This window comes from Zootoca vivipara, chromosome Z, assembly GCF_963506605.1.
Source record: "Zootoca vivipara chromosome Z, rZooViv1.1, whole genome shotgun sequence".
In the NCBI taxonomy this organism is placed as follows: domain Eukaryota; kingdom Metazoa; phylum Chordata; class Lepidosauria; order Squamata; family Lacertidae; genus Zootoca; species Zootoca vivipara.
In genome coordinates, this window is record NC_083294.1 from 12338866 (window position 1) to 12357759 (window position 18894).

General features: G+C 45.7%; 1 protein-coding gene across 2 annotated transcripts in view; it reads left to right on the forward strand.

Annotated features, from left to right (window-relative positions):
* LAMC3 (laminin subunit gamma 3) overlaps positions 1 to 18894 on the forward strand; it is a 98580-nt gene that overhangs the window by 70429 nt on the left and 9257 nt on the right. For both annotated transcript variants that reach the window (XR_009557032.1, XM_060270544.1), the window contains exons 13-24: positions 2166 to 2354; positions 3263 to 3508; positions 5340 to 5493; positions 6613 to 6755; positions 8265 to 8443; positions 8831 to 8975; positions 9935 to 10140; positions 10867 to 10943; positions 11189 to 11323; positions 12195 to 12333; positions 12959 to 13111; positions 18679 to 18781. Coding sequence is in view for 1 of the 2 variants with exons in the window: in XM_060270544.1 (XP_060126527.1) it covers positions 2166 to 2354; positions 3263 to 3508; positions 5340 to 5493; positions 6613 to 6755; positions 8265 to 8443; positions 8831 to 8975; positions 9935 to 10140; positions 10867 to 10943; positions 11189 to 11323; positions 12195 to 12333; positions 12959 to 13111; positions 18679 to 18781 (1869 nt within the window). In the remaining variant the exon portion in view is untranslated. The remainder of the gene's footprint in view (positions 1 to 2165; positions 2355 to 3262; positions 3509 to 5339; positions 5494 to 6612; positions 6756 to 8264; positions 8444 to 8830; positions 8976 to 9934; positions 10141 to 10866; positions 10944 to 11188; positions 11324 to 12194; positions 12334 to 12958; positions 13112 to 18678; positions 18782 to 18894) is intronic.

An 18894-nucleotide genomic window follows, 5' to 3' on the forward strand; every position in this document is an offset into this window, starting at 1 on the left:
ACATAGTTTCATCCTTATTTTAGATGTTGTGTTACATCAGTATATTGCGATATTTAGCTGGTGAAATATCACGATGTTGAAATCGCCCAGCCGTCATTGCAAAATCCACTTGGGGGCGCCAAATACTGGCCTCCCACTGGCCACCATTTTAGGAAAGATTACAAAGTGCGTCCATTTTGTGTGGCTGTTGGAGGGGGTGCATCCAAAGGCCTGGCACCACCATACTGAAGCCGGAAGCCTAGTAAGGGCTTGCCCACACAAAGGTGAGAAGATGCATACTTGATAGGATCCACTTGGGGAGCCAAATACTATCCTCCCACAGGCTGCCATTTTAGGAAAGATTACAAAGTGCATCCATTTTGTGTGGCTTTTGGGAGGGCGGTGCTAGAGCCCTGGCACCACCTTCCCAAAGCCCGAAGTCTGGTAAGTGCTTGCCCAGGTTGGGGAAAGAGAGAAGGGCTCTGGGACCCTGCCAGAGCCTGGTTTTCCTGCACAGGGTGCCATGCCAAAGTGGAACAAAATTGGAAAAATCCATAATTGAGACAATCCATTTGGAGGGGGCGGTACATTTTGGCTTTCAAAGAAGTTAGTCGTCCCTCTCCATGTTCCTGATGCTTGCTTTTCTAGTAGAAGAATAAACTGGGATTATTTACTGCTGATTTAAAATTAATATTAAAAAACCTTGCTTTGTTGTTTAAGCCTCTTTCCTCTCCTATCCCCTTCTGTGTATGCTGGTGTGTCTGTGTATCCCTTCTAGATATTTTATTTTAGACCAAAGGTGATAATTTAAATTTTTTTGGTGTATCACGGTGTTTAGCTGGTGACATATCACGATGTTGACATCGCCTAGCCCTCGTTGCAGCCCTTTTCCTTTCTGACCTACAGTCTGTCAATATCTGTGCCTTTTCAAGTAACAAAACCTCAAATAGGATATAATACATTGCATGTAGGACCTGCTTTGGTTGTAGGGTACAGTATATTCCTCCGGAGGTACTTAACACTGTTTCCAGTCCATTACTATTCCTGTTCTGCTTTTTAGATAGTGCTATGCTATTTCAGTCCTCCTAAAATTGGAGGTGGTGCAATATTAAGAAGATCCACTTGGAGGTGCCAGATATTGCCTTGCATAGGCTGCAATTACTGTGTGGCTGTGGGGAGGGCTGCCAGAGCCCTGACACTGCCTCCCTGAAGCCAGAAGTGTAGTAAGGGCTTTCCCATCTTTGGGATGGAGGGAAGGGCTCTAGGGTGCTGCCAGAGTGTTGACAGTTTTCCTTCACAGGGCACTGAGTGAAGGCGGCACAAATTGGGAAGATCCATAATTGAGAATATCTATTTGGGAGCACCAAATATTGGCTTCCAAAGATTACCAAAGTCTGGTCTATTTTATTCGTCTAGGGGTGGGCGGCACAAGAGCTCTGGGATGCAAGCTTTGTTCAGGTGTCTTTCGGTGGGGGAAAGAAGAAATAATAATAATAATAATAATAATAATAATAATAATAATTATTATTATTATTATTATTATTATCCTCATGCTAGCCCAGCTTCTAATTGAACATTAAATGGTTTTGCCGATTTCCGTGTGTGTACTTTCTTTATTATTTCATCTGTTTTATTGATAATTTTATTATGTCCACCCGTTAGATTGCTGAATCAGAAAGCTCTCTGTGCTGTATCTACCCTGTTTTTATAGTTTGTTTTAAGGATCCTCCCTTTTTGTATACCACTTTGACATGTCTAACATAAAGTGATTTATACCTTTTGGAAATAAAACAAGAAGAATGTTTGCGACATGCCCCAGACACCTAGCTGTTCATTCAATATTTCTAGGACTTCCAAAAATAATTAATTTCCATGTGAGACAACATACCGACCAGTATCTGTCAATTTCAAATGAGGGCTGCACCATTGAGCAGACCAAGGAGATTAGTTTGTTAAAATATAAATATAAAATGTAGATATATTTAATCCGGATATATGAACTGGACTTCTGGTCAATACGAGAACACCAGCCTAGGTGGACTACCTGCCCGGCACAAAATGGCCTCTCTATTGTTCTTACAAAAAAAAAACTAAACCGTGATTCCATTTGAGGACAGCAAGCAGCTGTTTTCCGTTTTCTTCTATCTTAATTCCTGAGTGGCTTGTCCTGTTCCTTTCTCCACCAGGCCTTTGCCAATGTCTGCACAACACAGAGGGGCCTTCCTGTGAGCGTTGTGCTGCTGGTTTCCATGGCAACCCCTTCACTGGCCGCTTTGATGACTGTAGGCCTTGCCCTTGCCCTGGCCAGACGCCTTGTCTGGCTCTCCCACAGAGCGGAGAGGTGGTCTGTACCCACTGCCCACTGGGACAAAGAGGTGGGTATAACTATTGGGGCTCTGCTCATACGTTAAACCAGTGGTTGCCAATCTGCCAATCTGTGTTGTTGTTGTTTTTGCTGGTGACCATGAAGCCTCTGAACCCTGCTCCACAAACTGCTCCCTTGGTCATGAGGTGGGTGCCTTATTTTCCCTTGAAAACTATATAGATGGTCTTTCCCACTTCTTCCTTTAGCTCTCTCTGCTTTTCAAGGCACCTCTGAGAATCTCAGTTCCTCTTGGGTTTGTTTTAAGTGCAAGTTGCTGGTCCTTATGGCTATAGAACTAAATTTGGGGATATATTTCTGCCTTTGCTCTCTCCCATTCTCCTCTGTCACTCTGTCTTTGCCCGAATGAACCTCTATGTTTATTTTAAACATTGACTCATGAAATCAGCAACAAACATTTTATACCTCTGTGTCATTTGCAAATTAGTGGCGGAAAATCAATTTCAGAAGGAAAGGAATGTACAATTTTGTCTTTATGGCTTATAGGGAAGTTTGGGTTCATGTTAATGATAGCAAACACCAGAGCAGAGTGAAATAATTCTCCCGCCTGAGTTAATAATGGAATATGGGCTGCTGATGTAATGCTTCCCAGGAGACCAACAAATGATATTTTTCAGACAGTTGAAGATGGCTTGAAAGAGGAATTAGTAATCAGAGTGAATGCAGTCACCCCACTCTGACAGAACAGGATGAACAAGTTATATTCCAATTGTTAAAAAAACCTACCAACTCTACTAAACCAGAAAGCACCTGCGTTACATGTGAACGCTTTGGAAAGTGATACCTTTTGCAAACTGCTTTCAGCTCTCTTAGGAACTCCAGTACCATCTGCAGTCTCTGTTGGCGGGACTTGTTGACAAAACCTGGTTCTCTCCTCCTACCTCTGCTGCTCTTCTCTAGGGAGACTCTGTGAGCTGTGTGATGATGGCTTTTTCGGGGACCCCCTTGGAAGGAATGGTCCAGTCCGACCTTGCAGCCCCTGTGAATGCAACAGCAACGTGGACCCCAATGCTGTGGGCAACTGTGATGCTGTCTCGGGCCAGTGTCTCCGCTGCTTATACAACACTGCAGGGGAACGCTGTGAGAGGTGTCAGGAAGGCTTCTATGGAGATCCACTAGCCACCCACCATGCTGTGAAGTGTAAACGTGAGTACATGCCTTCCGCTCCTCCTGAGAGCTGCTTAGAAACCTTTTGGTCCAGCAGCATGCAGACGTTAAAAAAAGGATTCCAGGGGTTCCAGCCACTTAGCCAAAGTCCGATTTTCCTTTTGGAATGAGGCACAGCGGAGACAGTGGTGCCTTTATGATATTTACACATATATAACAACCTGAGCCTACGATGGAGGGGTTCACAGCATCAACAACCCAAAAGGGTCTTGTTTCTCCTACAGTTGCAGTCCATCACCTCACGAGGATGCTAGCTTGGCTTGATTAGCTTTCAACACTTGCTGGATCCAGGGATTAGAGCAGGGGTCCCCAAACTAAGGCCCGGGGGCCGGATGCGGCCCAATCGCCTTCTAAATCTGGCCCGCGGACAGTCTGGGAATCAGCATGCTTTTACATGAGTAGAATGTGTCCTTTTATTTAAAATGCATCTCCGGGTTATTTGTGGGGCATAGGAATTCGTTCATATATTTTTTCAAAATATAGTCCGGTCCCCCACAAGGTCTGAGGGACAGTGGACCGGCCCCCTGCTGAAAATGTTTGCCGACCCCTGGATTAGAGGAACTCATAAACAGTATTGAGTGGTTGGCATAACACAGTCTTGATTTTGGTCATTAACATAGATTAAGAAAGGAGTCTATGTTTATTGGAAAGTATCTCTTTTCATTATGCCTTTATCACCCTCCTGTGTCTGGTGAGATGCTCGGACATTGGTGTAGGTCAGATATTATTTCCCCATTTTTAAAAGAAAGAGGGGGCCCTGTGTCCTGCCCACTTCCACGTGGGCTTATTGGCGCGACACCTTCAGTGATTCCCATAACATGGAAGCAGCAAAATATGGAAACAGAGAATTATTTTAGACTGCATCCAGTCTTCCTGGATTTCCTGTGCTAAATGGAAATTGTAGCAAGAGCAGTGTGCCCTGTTGCTAACTTTGGTGCCCTTGTGAATGTCCAGCCTTGCTGCCTTCTGGAGCTAATCGTGATTAGACAAATTGATGTTTCTGGACACTTCAAAGGCAACTAAAAAGGAAAAATAATCATAAAATTATGGTTTCCACAAGATCATAAATTACAACACAGGTGTGAAACTCAGACAACACTATCTTAATCATTTTTAAGGGATGTTTTTGCCTGGCGTGGATAGAGCGGGATGTAAATGTGTGTAGAAACAATCCTATTGTAAAAAGGTAAAATTTACATTCATTACCCCACCTTTTTTTTTGCTTCTGGCCCTGGCCACTTCTATGAAGTGGCTCTAGAACAATTGCATATAAGGACATACCCTGTTTTGGGGGTCCAACATGCCCATCCGGGTGGATTTTTACATTTTAATGGAAATGTCTGGGTTTGGGGTCTATTCTATTTTATTTTTTGGTTTTGGGGTGGAGGGCATGCACATGCTTGGGAGGGCACTGGGCCATCACAGCAAATAAAAAAGATCAGGTAGGAGCTGGGGTCCTGCCTCCGCTTGGCCTGGCAGTGGCTCAGCCTCAGACTGCTCTGCATGCTGTGGCCACTGCCAGGATGGAGTGTATCCATTTGTATGTGGCCCTTAGAATGTTGAATGCAATACAATGTGGCCCCAAGTCCAAAAGAAGCTCCCCACCCAGGTTTAAAACAATAAAAACTATTTATTTTTTGGGGGGAAACAAGCCAACAGAATTGAAAATTTAGATTTTAAATGCACACAACAAATATGGGTTGCTTGTTGAATTTGGGGGGGGGGGCTGGGCTGTGCCAAGACCAGTAGGCTTAGCCCTCCAAGTATTTAAGTGTAATAATGTATTTTTCCCTCCCCTCATCCTTCCTAGCCTGCAAGTGTAACCCTGGAGGCTCTACCAACGGAGCAACGACTTGTGATGATGTCACCGGTCAGTGCATCTGCCTCCCCCATGTGACTGGGCGGGACTGCAGCCAATGCCAAGCAGGTTATTATGACCTCCAGCCAGGAAAGGGTTGCAAAAGGTAATCGAGTGGAGTGGGTGGGAAGGAAGGGTGGGGGAGAAAATGATTTTTTAGAGAAAAATCAGGTGGGGAATATGTTATATAGGAGGAACCTGCCGTTGGGTCCATCTAGCTCAATATTGTCTACACTGAGTAGCAGCAGCTCTCCAGTATTGCAAGCAGGTTTCTCTCCTTGCCCTACCTGGAGAAGCCAGCGGCTGAACTTGTGACCTTTTGCATGCAAAGCAGATGCTCTTCCTCTGAGCTACAGCTGGTTAAACATACTCTGATTACTTTTGTGCTACTGATTGGAGTTCAATATTGTGTCAAATATACCCTAGTTATGGAGCTGAACAACCTCATCATACATACTTGCTAAGATTTCTTGCTTTGGCAGTGAACTTTGACTTTTATTGATAATTATAGTATTTGTTTTACTTTCCTTAAAGGCTTTTCCCATTTTGGGGTAGTTGTTGTTTTTCAAAATTACTGTACTAATCGATTGCAATGAAACCTCACAGCTGTTTACAAAAAACAAAACAAAACATTAAAATTATCAATAAAACTCTAAGGGTCTATTTACAGTCAAGTGGTGTATAAATTTAATTAATTAGGGCAGGCAGGCAGTCCCATAGTGTTTCCGCCACATAGGATGTCCGGTATGTTTTCTGAGCCAACTTAACCATTCTTAACAGTGTGTGGTTGAGAAGGACCTGGAAGCAAATTTTATTGCAAAACAATGGTTCTCAAAGTTTACCTCTGGGTCATATTTTCAGAATAAAAATTTGCTTGTGCCACTTCTAATTTTTTATTGATAAGAAATACATTGGAAAACAAAAATAAACAACTCCTAGCATTGTTGGATTTTGAAAAGCTATCTATCCATATTCTGCAAATAAATAAAAATAATATTAGGATAGTATAATCTACTCTGCTACTCTGAGATGTTTGTTATTTTCCTTTGATTGTCCTTGAATCTTCCCACCCCACTTGCCATCCTCTCTTGCCACACCATTGCGGCAAACCACACCCTTTGAGAACCACTGGCATAGAGACAGGATTATATGAGCAGGCCATTGAATAACCTGTTTCTAAGCTGTTTCTTCTTCTCTCTTTCTCTCCCTCTCTCCCCCTCCTCAGTTGCCAATGCCACCCAGTAGGTTCTCAACACAGCCACTGCCACCCACTCACAGGGCAATGCTCTTGTCAACCTGGCGTGGAAGGTGTGTCATGTGATCAGTGCCAGGCTGGTTTCTTTGGCTTCTCATTCCAAGGATGCCGAGGTAACTCCAGTGCCTGATTGAGCGTCTTCACAGTTTGCTATAATGTCTTGTCATGGATGCAGGACTCTCTTTCTCCTTGGGCTTCCTCCCTGCACTCCCCTGGAATGCAACTGATTAAGAGGATCTGTCATAAAAGGATGGGGTGGAGACCGATAAATTAGTCACAATGTGGAACACTCTGCAGAAGAGTCTGGATCAAGCTAAAGGCTAGCCCAGCATCTCATTCTCACAGTGGCCACCACATACCTTTGCGAAACGGCAAGCAAGACCCAACAGCACTCTCCCTGTTTGTGATATCCTGCAGGGGCGCCAATCTGAATAAAATATGGGGGGGCAGGTCCTAGCAACAGAGGTACCTAGAGCTGGTGAGATGGTTTATTCCCTACTCAATCCACTTTTTATCCCTAAAACAGTTCTGTGAGGTTGATTGTTTTCAAAAACAGCAGCTGGTCCAAGGCTATTCTGAACCCAACTCTCTCCAAGCCCAAGTTTCTAGGCATCTGATTGCTGCAAAATTATGCATTTGTCTGCTTGGGCATATTTTTAGGACACCTTATTTCTGTATGCTTTAATTTAAATTGCTTTTAAATATCGTGATTTAATTGTTGTAATGAGCCCTGGGTCCTTGGGGTAAAGGGCAGGAAGAGGAGGAGGAGGAGAGCTTTACCCTGCCCACTTATGCGTAGGGTAAATAGTGAAATGGTAAATAAGAAATTATGTTGATGGTTTTCTCTCTCTTGCCATCCAGCCACCCTTTTACAAGTTCGTTTACAGGGCTTGTTGGGGGGGAAAGTCCAAAAGTAGAATAGAAAGAGAAAGGCAGCAATGCCCATCAACTTTGGGTTCCTCCAGCCCGCTCAAACATTTTAAGGGGGGGGGCAAAGGGACCTGAGTTCCCAGCAGCATGTATTCAAAGGCTTGCTGCTTCTGATAGAGGCAGAACATAATCATCATGGTAGGGAGCCACTGATAGCCTTATCCTCTATGAATTTGTCTAATCAGCTTTTAAAGTCATCTAGGTTGGTGCCCATCATTGCCTCTTGTGCGAGCGAATGAACTATGCATTTTTACCACATAAATTACAGTGATATTGAACATCCTGCAGTAATAAGTGCCCCCTGAGCTGGAGATACTCCATTATCCTAAAAACAAATCTCACTATTTGTCTTCCCTTTGCCCACCTCCGGAAGCCTCCCAAAAAGCTGGAAAGGTGGGGTGTTGTTTGAATCAAAAGGGATGTATGTAGGAAACTATGGTATCTTATTCCAAGTTAGACCACTGGTCTGTCTAGCTCTGTACTGCCTGCATTGACTGGCAGTGGCTCTTAGGGATTTTAGACTCAGGGGTCTCTCCCATTCCTACCTGGAGATGCCAGGGATTGAACCTGAGGCCTTTTGCATGCAAGGCAGGTGCTCTATCACCAGACTATGTCTTTTCCCCTTCTACTCCTCCTTCCCATGCATGCTGTCCCCAAATTAAGAGTCACACATATTGTTTTCTTAATTCCAGCCTGCAACTGCTCCCAGCTCGGTTCTGCCTCCCTCCAGTGTCATGACAACAGCACATGTGTGTGCAAGCGCGGCTTTGTGGGGTACAAGTGTGACCAATGCAAAGTGAACTATTTCTATGACCCTGGGAGCAATCAGTGCCTGGAGTGCCCTATTTGCTACAGTCTCGTGAAGGAAGAGGTAAAACCCACCACTTGCTTGCTTGCATCAGCCAGTCAGTCAGCCAATCAGCTAATCAGATGTTTTAGTCAGATTTGCTAAATGTATAGTCATCCAATTAACCCCATTAAAAACAAAAATACTTCCTTACTATATTTCTAGACTACTGTCCATCCCTTAAGATCCCTGGTATCAAAACAACCATCAACAACTTAATCAAATAAACTATTTTCTACCCTTTGTATTGTACAACTGTCTTTTACTATCATGTCTGCATTTCTTCCCAAATGCATCATTTCCTCTGCAAGCAGCAAGTTGTGGAACCCAAGCTCAGGGTGAGGGTGTCTTTTTAGATTGTGTCTGTCTTCCCTGGAAAGCCATCCCATATTGCTCTCTTTCTCCCTGCAGGCAGACAATTTGAAGGCCAAGTTGACAAGGATGGAGTCATGGTTGGAGAAACCAAACTGTGGCATGATGAGGGCACGTTATTATTCTGCCATGCTGCGGGACGCACCACGGGGTGACACTCTCCACAGCCGTTACCTGTTGAAAGGTAAAGAGATTGGGTGGGTGGGAAAGGGGTCTTCCCTTTCTGTTAGAGCACAGGAAAAATCTAGAAGGGACTTTCAGACCCACCAACAGAGAATCCTCCCAATTTTCATCGAACTAGCAACTCGAGTGTCCTAGGATTTGCCTTGAAAAAGGTCAAGTATATGGTTGAATGGATCATTTTGTGTCTTCTTCATGTGCATTTCACGTGTGTCTACCTTGTTCCACACCTTGCTCAAAAATGGGAGAGAAAAGGTGATTGGCAGGCCTACAGTTTAAAAGGCACAACAAAAAGGAAAAGGAATTAAGATTGAGGAAGACAACAACTGGCACTGATTTTTGGTTAAAACCAGTGCTTTTCTTCTAGAAAAATGGTTTCTGGTACTCACCATGAAGTTGTTACACTAAGTGCCACACTTTTAACCAGTGCTTTTCTTCTAGAAAGAAAAGGTGCCAGTGTTGTGTACCCTTGAGAGCCCCCTGAAAGAAGCACTGGTTATAAAGTTCCCAGAAGTGTTCCTTCTGCCAGGAAGGAAGCAAACAAGCTCTAAGGAATGTAAGAAGCTACCTTAAACCATTGGGCTGCCAAGCTCACTGTTGTCTACACTGAACAGCAGCAGCTGTCTCAGGTTTCAGGCAGCCCTACCTGGAGAAGTTGAGGATTGAATCTGGGGCCCTCTGCAGTCCTCCCTAGCCATGATGTTCTTCCTGCAAGGCAGAGGGAGCAGCTTCCCTTGGTTCTCTGGTCAATTGCAGAGGCTAAAATGTTGTACCCTCCTGCCCTGCACTCTATGCACAATATGCTATGTACCTCTCCAAAGGTACTACTACAAGGGAGAGGGAGTTGATCAGATAACTTCCCCCCTCAAACATATCCCATAATGCTCCATATCCAGCTTTTCTCTGGCACAGCCACAAGCATGTGAAGTAGCCATTGCAAATAGCTATTTTTGTCCCCTGCAGGTGCCAAAGTGGCTTTCCTAGAAGAGCTTGCTGAGCTGGAGAGCCTAGTGCATGATGCAGAGAGCCGGTTGAGGAACACCAGTGAGATTATGGGCTGTGACAACCAGGGTGGCACCAAGGGCTGCCTCCTCCTCACTGACATCCTGCCCATCCTGCAGTCCACACAACAACAGATCCAGATGGCCACCGACACACTGGATGCCATGGTACCCCACCGAGAGTGGAGCTGGCATGGTGCAGAATTCAAAAGCGTCCATGGGCAAAGGCACAGCTCACCAAGTGCCAGAGATCAGCTGATCACTGTGTGCTGAAGGCTGGTCCATTAGGGAGAACAGGACACTGCCCCACCAACCTCAGTCTGCCCTTATCCATCCCCGTCCTTCCTGCCTTCTTACTTACAACCAGTCCAGAGGGAGGCCCTGTCTGTTGGCTTTCTCCTCCTTAGTCCTTAGAGAAAATAGCAGGGTGAAGGATGATAGGGACAAAACTAGGATGAGTTGGCTCCGCCTCTCATTGTCTCTGACTCTGCTTCCTGTTACACCCCACCAGCCCCACTGACCACCAGATACCACTATATCTGGAACTCGTACAGCACTGTCTGCTGGGTTTCACAGATCCTGGCAATTGGCTGATAGTCAGAGCTTATGAAGCCCGATATACAGCTACGTCTTTACCTGCTGCATGCTTGGCATCATATCCGAAGGCGGGTGTAGAGCAGGTGAGTGTGGCTTGGCCAGAATGGCCTGGCAGGCCAAATGGGGAATCTGGCAGGCTTAATCAGGCCCCTGAGCCAGAGGTTCCCCATTGATGCTCTAGCCCCACATCTTGTGTTTATGGGAAGCTTGCAAGGAGTATATTATTTTCAGAAGTGTATTGCCAGAGAAGAGAGTTTTCTCCAGAAAACCAGAGGGTTTTTCCTCCTTCCCTTAAAGGAGTTTCCTGCTGAGATGTCGCACCAGCCCACCAACTGGACCCACCAGGCACAGGAGTCTAGAGTGCTGGCCCAGAGGTATGTTTCACATATTCATAGTTGAATGTATAAGTTCCGACTTAGAATGGACTAATGTGTTCACTGATTTCAGTGGGGTAGCCCTGAGTATGATGAAGGCTGCGTACACACCATATGTTTAAAGCACATTCCTCTGCCCCCCCAAAATCCTGAGTACTGTAGTTCACCCAATTAATCAACTAGTGGTGATTGGACTGGTGAGATTGCCAGCAATGCCAAAGTCACTGTGTTTTCTCTCTCCACAGCCATATGGAGGCTGCGGCCTTGGTGGAAGACACTGCCCAAAAGGCCATGCTCCTGTCCAGTAAGACCTACCACCTTCTGCAGAGTATCATAGAGGACAATGCAACACTGGAGTTTAGGGGACAGATGGAAGAGAGGTGAGCTCTTGGGGATGTGGTCCAGCATCCTTTCCCCACTGTGGCCAAGTGGGTGCCCAAATGGGAAGCCTGTAGGCATCTGCAGTCTGTCACCATATTGTTGACCTTGAGTTACACTGTTCTCACTTCTAGAAGGCAGGAAATACAGATATACAGTATTAGAAACATCTTAATAATTGGCCAATCAGTAGCACCTTAAAGACCAACTAAGTTTTTATTTTGGTATGAGCTTTTGTGTGCATGCACACTTCTTCAGATACTTTATTGGACATGCACACGAAAGCTCATACCAAAATATAAACTTAGTTGGTCTTTAAGGTGCTACTGAAGGAATTTTTTTTATTTTGCTTCGACTCAGACCAACACGGCTACCTACCTGTAACTGGCCAATCAGTGTTATCCACAGCCATCTTTTCCTGCAAGCATGCAGGCAAGTGTTCTCTGCCCCTCAACAAACCTTAACCTCAGAGAGGAACAGATATGTTTAGACTGAAGGCAATGAGGATGCTTTCAGTTCAGCTCATCTGCTCCACAAATGTTATCTCCATCTTCATAATCATATGATTAACATCATATGAGGGACCATCATAATTTGCTTCAAGTTTTGATCTAGGCAAAATGAGGTGCAAAAAGGAGGGGGGGGAACCCAGCTCCTTATTGTTTTGCTAGTATTTTCCTCTTTGATGTCAGCTTTAAATTTTGATTTCAGTGACTCTGAAATAATGACTAGGAGTTTTGAGTCGGCAAAAATGTCCCTTGGTCTTTCTCAGGAACTTCCATTCCCAGACCACGTCGTTGTGTATCCTGCATCGATTTTCTATTTCTTTTGTTGCCCTATTGGCTCACAGTTTCCTTTGGCATCTTCTCACAGCTACCGGAGAATCCAAAAGGCACAGGGGGAGCTTGGCTTCCGGATGGAAGAGGCTACAGCCAAAGCTAAGGAGACTTTTGCTTCAGTCCATCAGGACAACATGGCAAAGAACCTCACACAGATCACTGTCATAGAGCTGGTGAGCAGAGGGAATAAATGTGCACTAAATACTCTCCCTGCCCCCTTTCACAGGACCATGCCACAAAAAGGTGGGAGGAGGGAAGATATGCCAAGGGTTGTAGCCAATGGCAGTGCTACACAAAGTAGACCCATTGAAACCAATGGACATGACTTATTCCTATTATTTTCAATGGATTTACTCTGAATAGGAGGTAGCTGAATGCAACCCAGTGACTTTGGGGTGTGGGGAAGACTCTGGGGGATGAATCTTATCTTTCAAAATGAGATGGCAAAGGTTTTTCTCTTCCCCACATCCCTCATTCTTGTGAGGAGTCTATTTGGCTGTTATTGGCTGACACAGTTTCCAATTTAATTATAGTTTTCCCTGGAAACTTTACTAATACCCAGGTAGAAAACTGTTGTTCACTGATTGCTTTTTATAATCTCCCGTTGCTGTTTTACTAAGGGTATTACACCATTTCTACTAATTTGCTTTTATTCTATGGGGATTTTTGTTTCATTTTTGTATTGCCAGTTTGAAAGCTACTGAGTGGTGGCAATGCTGTAATGACAACAACAAACCATCTTGCTTGGGTCAGATCGCTTAATAGAAATTAAACTTGTTCCGGCGTTTGCTCCTACAGCACCCCCTGGTTCAGCAGGCTGAAAATCTTACTCATTGTGCCAATGAACTGGAGCACCTGGCAGAACAGAATAAACACCTGGTGGCCAATGGATCTCTTATTGCAAAGGCCAAACTGGAGGGCATGGCTCAGAGGATGAAGGAGTTGGAACAAGTGAGTTACTCTCTGCTTGGGGCTGCATCTCATTTCTAACCAGGACAATTTGCACTGGCAGGAATGACACAATTCCCTCTCTTCCTGGGTTTCTGGCTGAGTGCTGTTGTTTGCATTGTTGTTGTTTAGTCGTGTAGTCGCCGACTCTTCGTGACCCCATGGGACCAGAGCACGCCAGGCACTCCTGTCTTCCACTGCCTCCCACAGTTTGGTCAAACTCATGTTCGTGGCTTCGAGAACACTGTCCAACCATCTTGTCCTCTGTCGTCCCCTTCTCCTAGTGCCCTCCATCTTTCCCAACATCAGGGTCTTTTCCAGGGAGTCTTCTCTTCTCATGAGGTGGCCAAAGTATTGGAGCCTCAGCTTCAGGATGTGTCCTTCCAGTGAGCACTCACGGCTGATTTCCTTCAGAATGGATAGGTTTGATCTTCTTGCAGTCCATGGGACTCTCAAGAGTCTCCTCCAGCACCATAATTCAAAAGCATCAATTCTTCAGCGATCAGCCTTCTTGATGGTCCCGCTCTCACTTCCATACAAGGGCGTACCCACCATGCGGCAAGTTAGGGCAGCTGCCCTACTCTAGAAGCAGGGCTGGTGGGCAGAGGCGGAGCACAGCCCGGCGGAGCGCGAGTTCGCCATTCCCGCCGCACCGCACCGCACCCTCCCTCCAGCTCCCCGGCGCGCCCTCAGGCAAGGCCAAGCGCGGCGGGGAACCAGGGAGCGCGGCGCGGTGGGCGGAAACGCCGAACTCGCGCTCCGCTGGGCTGGGCTCCGCCTCCGCCCACCAGCCCTGCTGCTAGGGAGGGGCACAGCCCGGCGGAGCGCGAGTTCGCCGTTCCCGCCCGCCGCGCTGCGCCCTCCCTCCAGCTCCCCGTCGCGCCCTCTGGCAAGGCCAAGCGCGGCGGGGAACCAGAGAGCGCGGCGCGGCGGGCGGGAACGCTGAACTCGCGCTCCGCTGGGCTGGGCTCCGCCTCCGCCTACCAGCCCTGCTGCTAGGGAGGGGCACAGCCCGGCGGAGCGCGAGTTCGCCGTTCCCGCCCACTTTGTGGCCCCTCCCCTTCCGTGCCTTGGCCCCTCCCCTTGCCCCCCCCTAGTTTTGATCCTGGGTACGCCCATGCTTCCATACATCACTACTGGGAAAACCATAGCTTTAACTATACGGACCTTTGTTGGCAAGGTGATGTCTCTGCTTTTAAAGATGTTGTCTAGGTTTGTCATTGCTTTTCTCCCAAGAAGCAGGCGTCTTTTAATTTCGTGACAGCTGTCACCATCTGCAGTGATCATGGAGCCCAAGAAAGTAAAATATCTCACTGCCTCCATTTCTTCCCCTTCTATTTGTCAGGAGGTGTTAGGACCAGTGGCCACAATCTTGGGGTTTTTTTATGTTGAGCTTCAGACCATATTTTGCACTCTCCTCTTTCTCCCTCATTAAAAGGTTCTTTAATTCCTCCTCACTTTCTGCCATCAAGGTTGTGTCATCTGCGTATCTGAGGTTGTTGATATTTCTTCCGGCAATCTTAATTCCGGCTTGGGATTCATCTAGTCCAGCCTTTCGCATGATGAATTCTGCATATAAGTTAAATAAGCAGGGAGACAATATACAACCTTGTCGTACTCCTTTCCCAATTTTGAACCAGTCAGTTGTTCCATATCCAGTTCTAACTGTAGCTTCTTGTCCCACATAGAGATTTCTCAGGAGACAGATGAGGTGATCAGACACTCCCATTTCTTTAAGAACTTGCCATAGTTTGCTGTGGTCGACACAGTCAAAGGCTTTTGCATAGTCGATGAAGCAGAAGTACAGTAGATGTTTTTCTGGAACTCTCTAGCTTTCTCCATAATCCAGCACATGTTTGCTATTTGGTCTCTGGTTCCTCTGCCCCTTCAAAATCCAGCTTGCACTTCTGGGAGTTCTCGGTCCACATACTGCCTAAGCCTGCCTTGTAGAATTTTAAGCATAACCTTGCTAGCGTGTGAAATGAGTGCAATTGTGTGGTAGTTGAAGCATTCTTTGGCGCTGCCCTTCTTTGGGATTGGGATGTAGACTGATTTTCTCCAATCCTCTGGCCATTGCTGAGTTTTCCAAACTTGCTGGCATATTGAGTGTAGCACCTTAACAGCATCATCTTTTAAAAATTTTAATAGTTCAGCTAGAATATCATCACTTCCACTGGCCTTGTTATAAGCAGTGCTTTCTAAGGCCCATTTGACTTCACTCTCCAAGATGTCTGGCTCAAGGTCAGCAACCACACTACCTGGGGTGTAGGAGACCTCCATATCTTTCTGGTATAATTCCTCTGTGTATTCTTGCCACATCTTCTTGGTGTCTTCTGCTAGGTCCTTACCACTTTTGTTTGCATTGACCAAATGGCAATACTTGTCCACAAGAGGGTGCTGCTATTCACTCCTGAAAAGTACAAAATCCCTCTCTTCTTAGTGAGTGCTGCTGTTTACATTGGGGAAGTGGCAACATGTGTCCACAAGAGGGTGCCATTCACTCCTGAGATTACAAAAGCAAATATTATGATGACAATACTCTGCCTCCATGGTTGGAGGCAGTACCGCTTTTGAATACATTACTCAGGAGTCAGCAAACTTTTTCAGCAGCGGGCTGGTCCACTGTCCCTAAGACCTTGTGGGGGGCCGGAATATATTTTGAAAAAACATATGAATGAATTCCTATGCCCCACAAATAACCCATTTTTAATAAAATGACACATTCTACTCATGTAAAAACATGCTGATTCCCAGACTGTCCGCGGGTCGGATTGAGAAGGCGATTGGGCTGCATCCGGCCCCCGAGCCTTAGTTTGGGGACCCCTGATGTTAATGGAAATCACAGGAGTGGAGAGGGCTCTTGTAGTCAGGTGAGGCTTGTGGGTGAGTTTCCCACAGGCGTCCGATTTGCCACTGTGAGACCAGGATGCTGGGCTAGATGGGCTGAAAACCACTAAGCTAATGAATGAATAATAACCGTGCACAGAAAAGCTTTATTTCTTACTTACCGGTACTTTATATACTACCTTTCCCTCCAAGGAGCTCAAGGTGGTGTACATGGTTCTCCCCATTTTATCATCACAGCAACACTTTAAGGTAAGGTAGGTAATGGTAAAGGACCCATGGATGGTTAAGTCCAGTCAAAGGTGCGGCGCTCATCTTGGTTTTCAGGCCAAGGGAGCCAGCCTTTGTCCACAGAAAGCTTTTCAGGTTATGTGGCCAGCATGACTAAACTCCTACTGGTGCACGGAGGACCGTGACGAGTGCCAGAGCACCTGGAAATGCTGTTTACCTTCCCGCCACAGCGGTACCTATTTATCTACTTGCACTGGTATGCTTTCAAACTGCTAGGTTGGCAGAAAGTTAGGCTGAGAGGCAGTTACTGGCCCAAGGTCACCCAGTGATATTCATGGCTGCATGAGAATTCAAACCCTGGTCTCTCTGGTCCCAGGCCAGTGCTCTAACAATTATACCTCCCTTTCTCTCAACAGAATAAAAACAAACAAATAGCAGCAGGAAAAGAATAAGACAGTAATGATGTTAGTAATGGGCATATTGCTCTGAGCTGCTTTTCTTAGACAAGTGGAAAGCAAAGGGGGTCCTCTGCCATGAAGAGCCCCAAAAGTGACATTGGCAAACCTAACAAATTTAATGATATTGAGCCAATGGGTAAAGCCAATCACACTGAATCCTGAAAATGACCCTTGGTTTCCCCCTATCCCAGCTTGACTGAGAATGCTTCAGGATCAATGCCAAAATACTGACCTCATAAGATTCTCCAGGACTCTCAGTACATAGCTAAAACAAACCATATTTTGTTTGAGGACCATGAGGAATATTTATACAAATGAATGAGTTGGAAGAGGAGTTGTTTTCTGGTTGCATACATGGCTTCAACACTAATCCATTTTGCAGGCTGGTGGTGCTGTGGCCTAAACCAGTGTTTCTCAACCTTTTTTGGGCCAAGGCACACTTGTTCCATGAAAAAAATCACGAGGCACACCACCATTTAAAAAGTTAAAAAATTTAACTCTGTGCCGCCCTATATTGACTATATAATTATGACTGTAAGAAACACTTGCCAATTGCTGTGTTGGTTGCAATCTCCTGTAATAAGGCTTCACAAGCCGCTGATTTCTCTGCCAGCACAATCCTTTGCTCAGCAAGTTTCAGGTTGAGCTCATCCAGCCAGCTTCTTTAAGTTTGTCTAAATTTTAGTTTAGTTTGTCTAAATTTTGCCGCGACGTGCGGCGACGAGAAGGGCGATTTGCATTGTCACGTGCCTGGCGGCCGCCAATAACCAACACTAACCCACCGGAAAGGAAGCCGGCCGGGTCACGACGCAGGGCGAGCGCAGCTCTCAACAGCTACCACACCACGTGACAATGCAAATCGCCCTTCTCGTCGCCGCACGTCGCGGCACACCAGCCAGCGTCTCGCGGCACACTAGTGTGCCGCGGAACAGCGGTTGAGAAACGCTGGTCTAAACCACTGAGCCTTGGGCTTGCTGATCAAAAGGTCAGCGGTTCGATTCCCAGTGATGGGGTGAGCTCCTGCTGTTTGGTCCCAGCTTCTGTCCACCTAGCAGTTCAAAAGCACGTCAAAGTGCAAGTAGATAAATAGGTACTGCTCCGGCAGGAAGGTAAACGGCATTTCAGTGTTCTTCTCTGGCTTCACCAGAAGCGGCTTCGTTTTGCTGGCCACATGACCCGGAAAAACTGTCTGCAGAAGCAGACAAACGCCGGCTCCCTCAGCCTGTAAAGCGAGATGAGCGCCGCAACCCCAGAGTCATTTGCGACTGGACTTAACTGACAGGGGTCCCTTTACCTTTACCTATGCCTACAGGAACACGCGTTAAGACCTCCCTCAATTGAGGCTTCCACAGTGGATGGGAGAGCTCCCAGTGCACATGGTCCAAATCACCTGCATTTATATAAATATAAAAATGCTGGATCACTGTGAATGTATTTTGGAACCATTACAATTGTAACCCAGCCTCTTTCTTAACACACACACACACACTCTCTCTCTCTCATTCCTTTAAGAGCAGACTTTCAGATGTTTTCTATCTCCCCTTTCTTGCTTTGATAACAAGATTGGGTTGTGCTTTTATTGGGTACAGGGCATGTTTCTGGCAAACTAATGGATTTTCTTTTTAAAATAATAATGGTGCATTTAAACAAAATCTAGGTTGCCTCCAACACTGTGTGTGGAGATGGTTGGTCTTTTAGTGTGACAGCACCTACATTTTGGAACTCCCTGCTGATTGACAGAAGGCGGGTACCCTTGCTGTACAGTACTTACTTAAAACATTTTTGTTTAATCAAGGCTGTCCAGGTCAAGCCAACCTGTGTTTTAATCTTTTAATCCTTACTGTTGTTTTTAATTATCTTGTGGATGTTTTTAATACCTGTTTTAAAGTGTATTTTATTGATAGCTTCAAAGTTTAAATTTTTGTGTGTGGATATTTAGAGGTTTTATTATAATTAAACAGTATATAAACATTGTGAAATGAACAAATAGGCAAAACAGATGGTGGGGGAAATCCTGATCCTTTTTGGTTTTTGTAGCTATGGCAAAGGACAAATGACACCCACACACAGGCATCCTCATCGCTCTCAAAGGGGGAGGCTGTGCTCTCTGAAGCAAAGAACTTGTTGGCTACCTTGGATGGTAAGAAAAGAGTGCCTGATCAATTACCTCCCTGATGAGTAGGCTACCTTGACTTATATCTGTCAGTGTTTTGAAAAAATATAGCAAAGGTTCTGACCTCCTTTGCCTGCTTT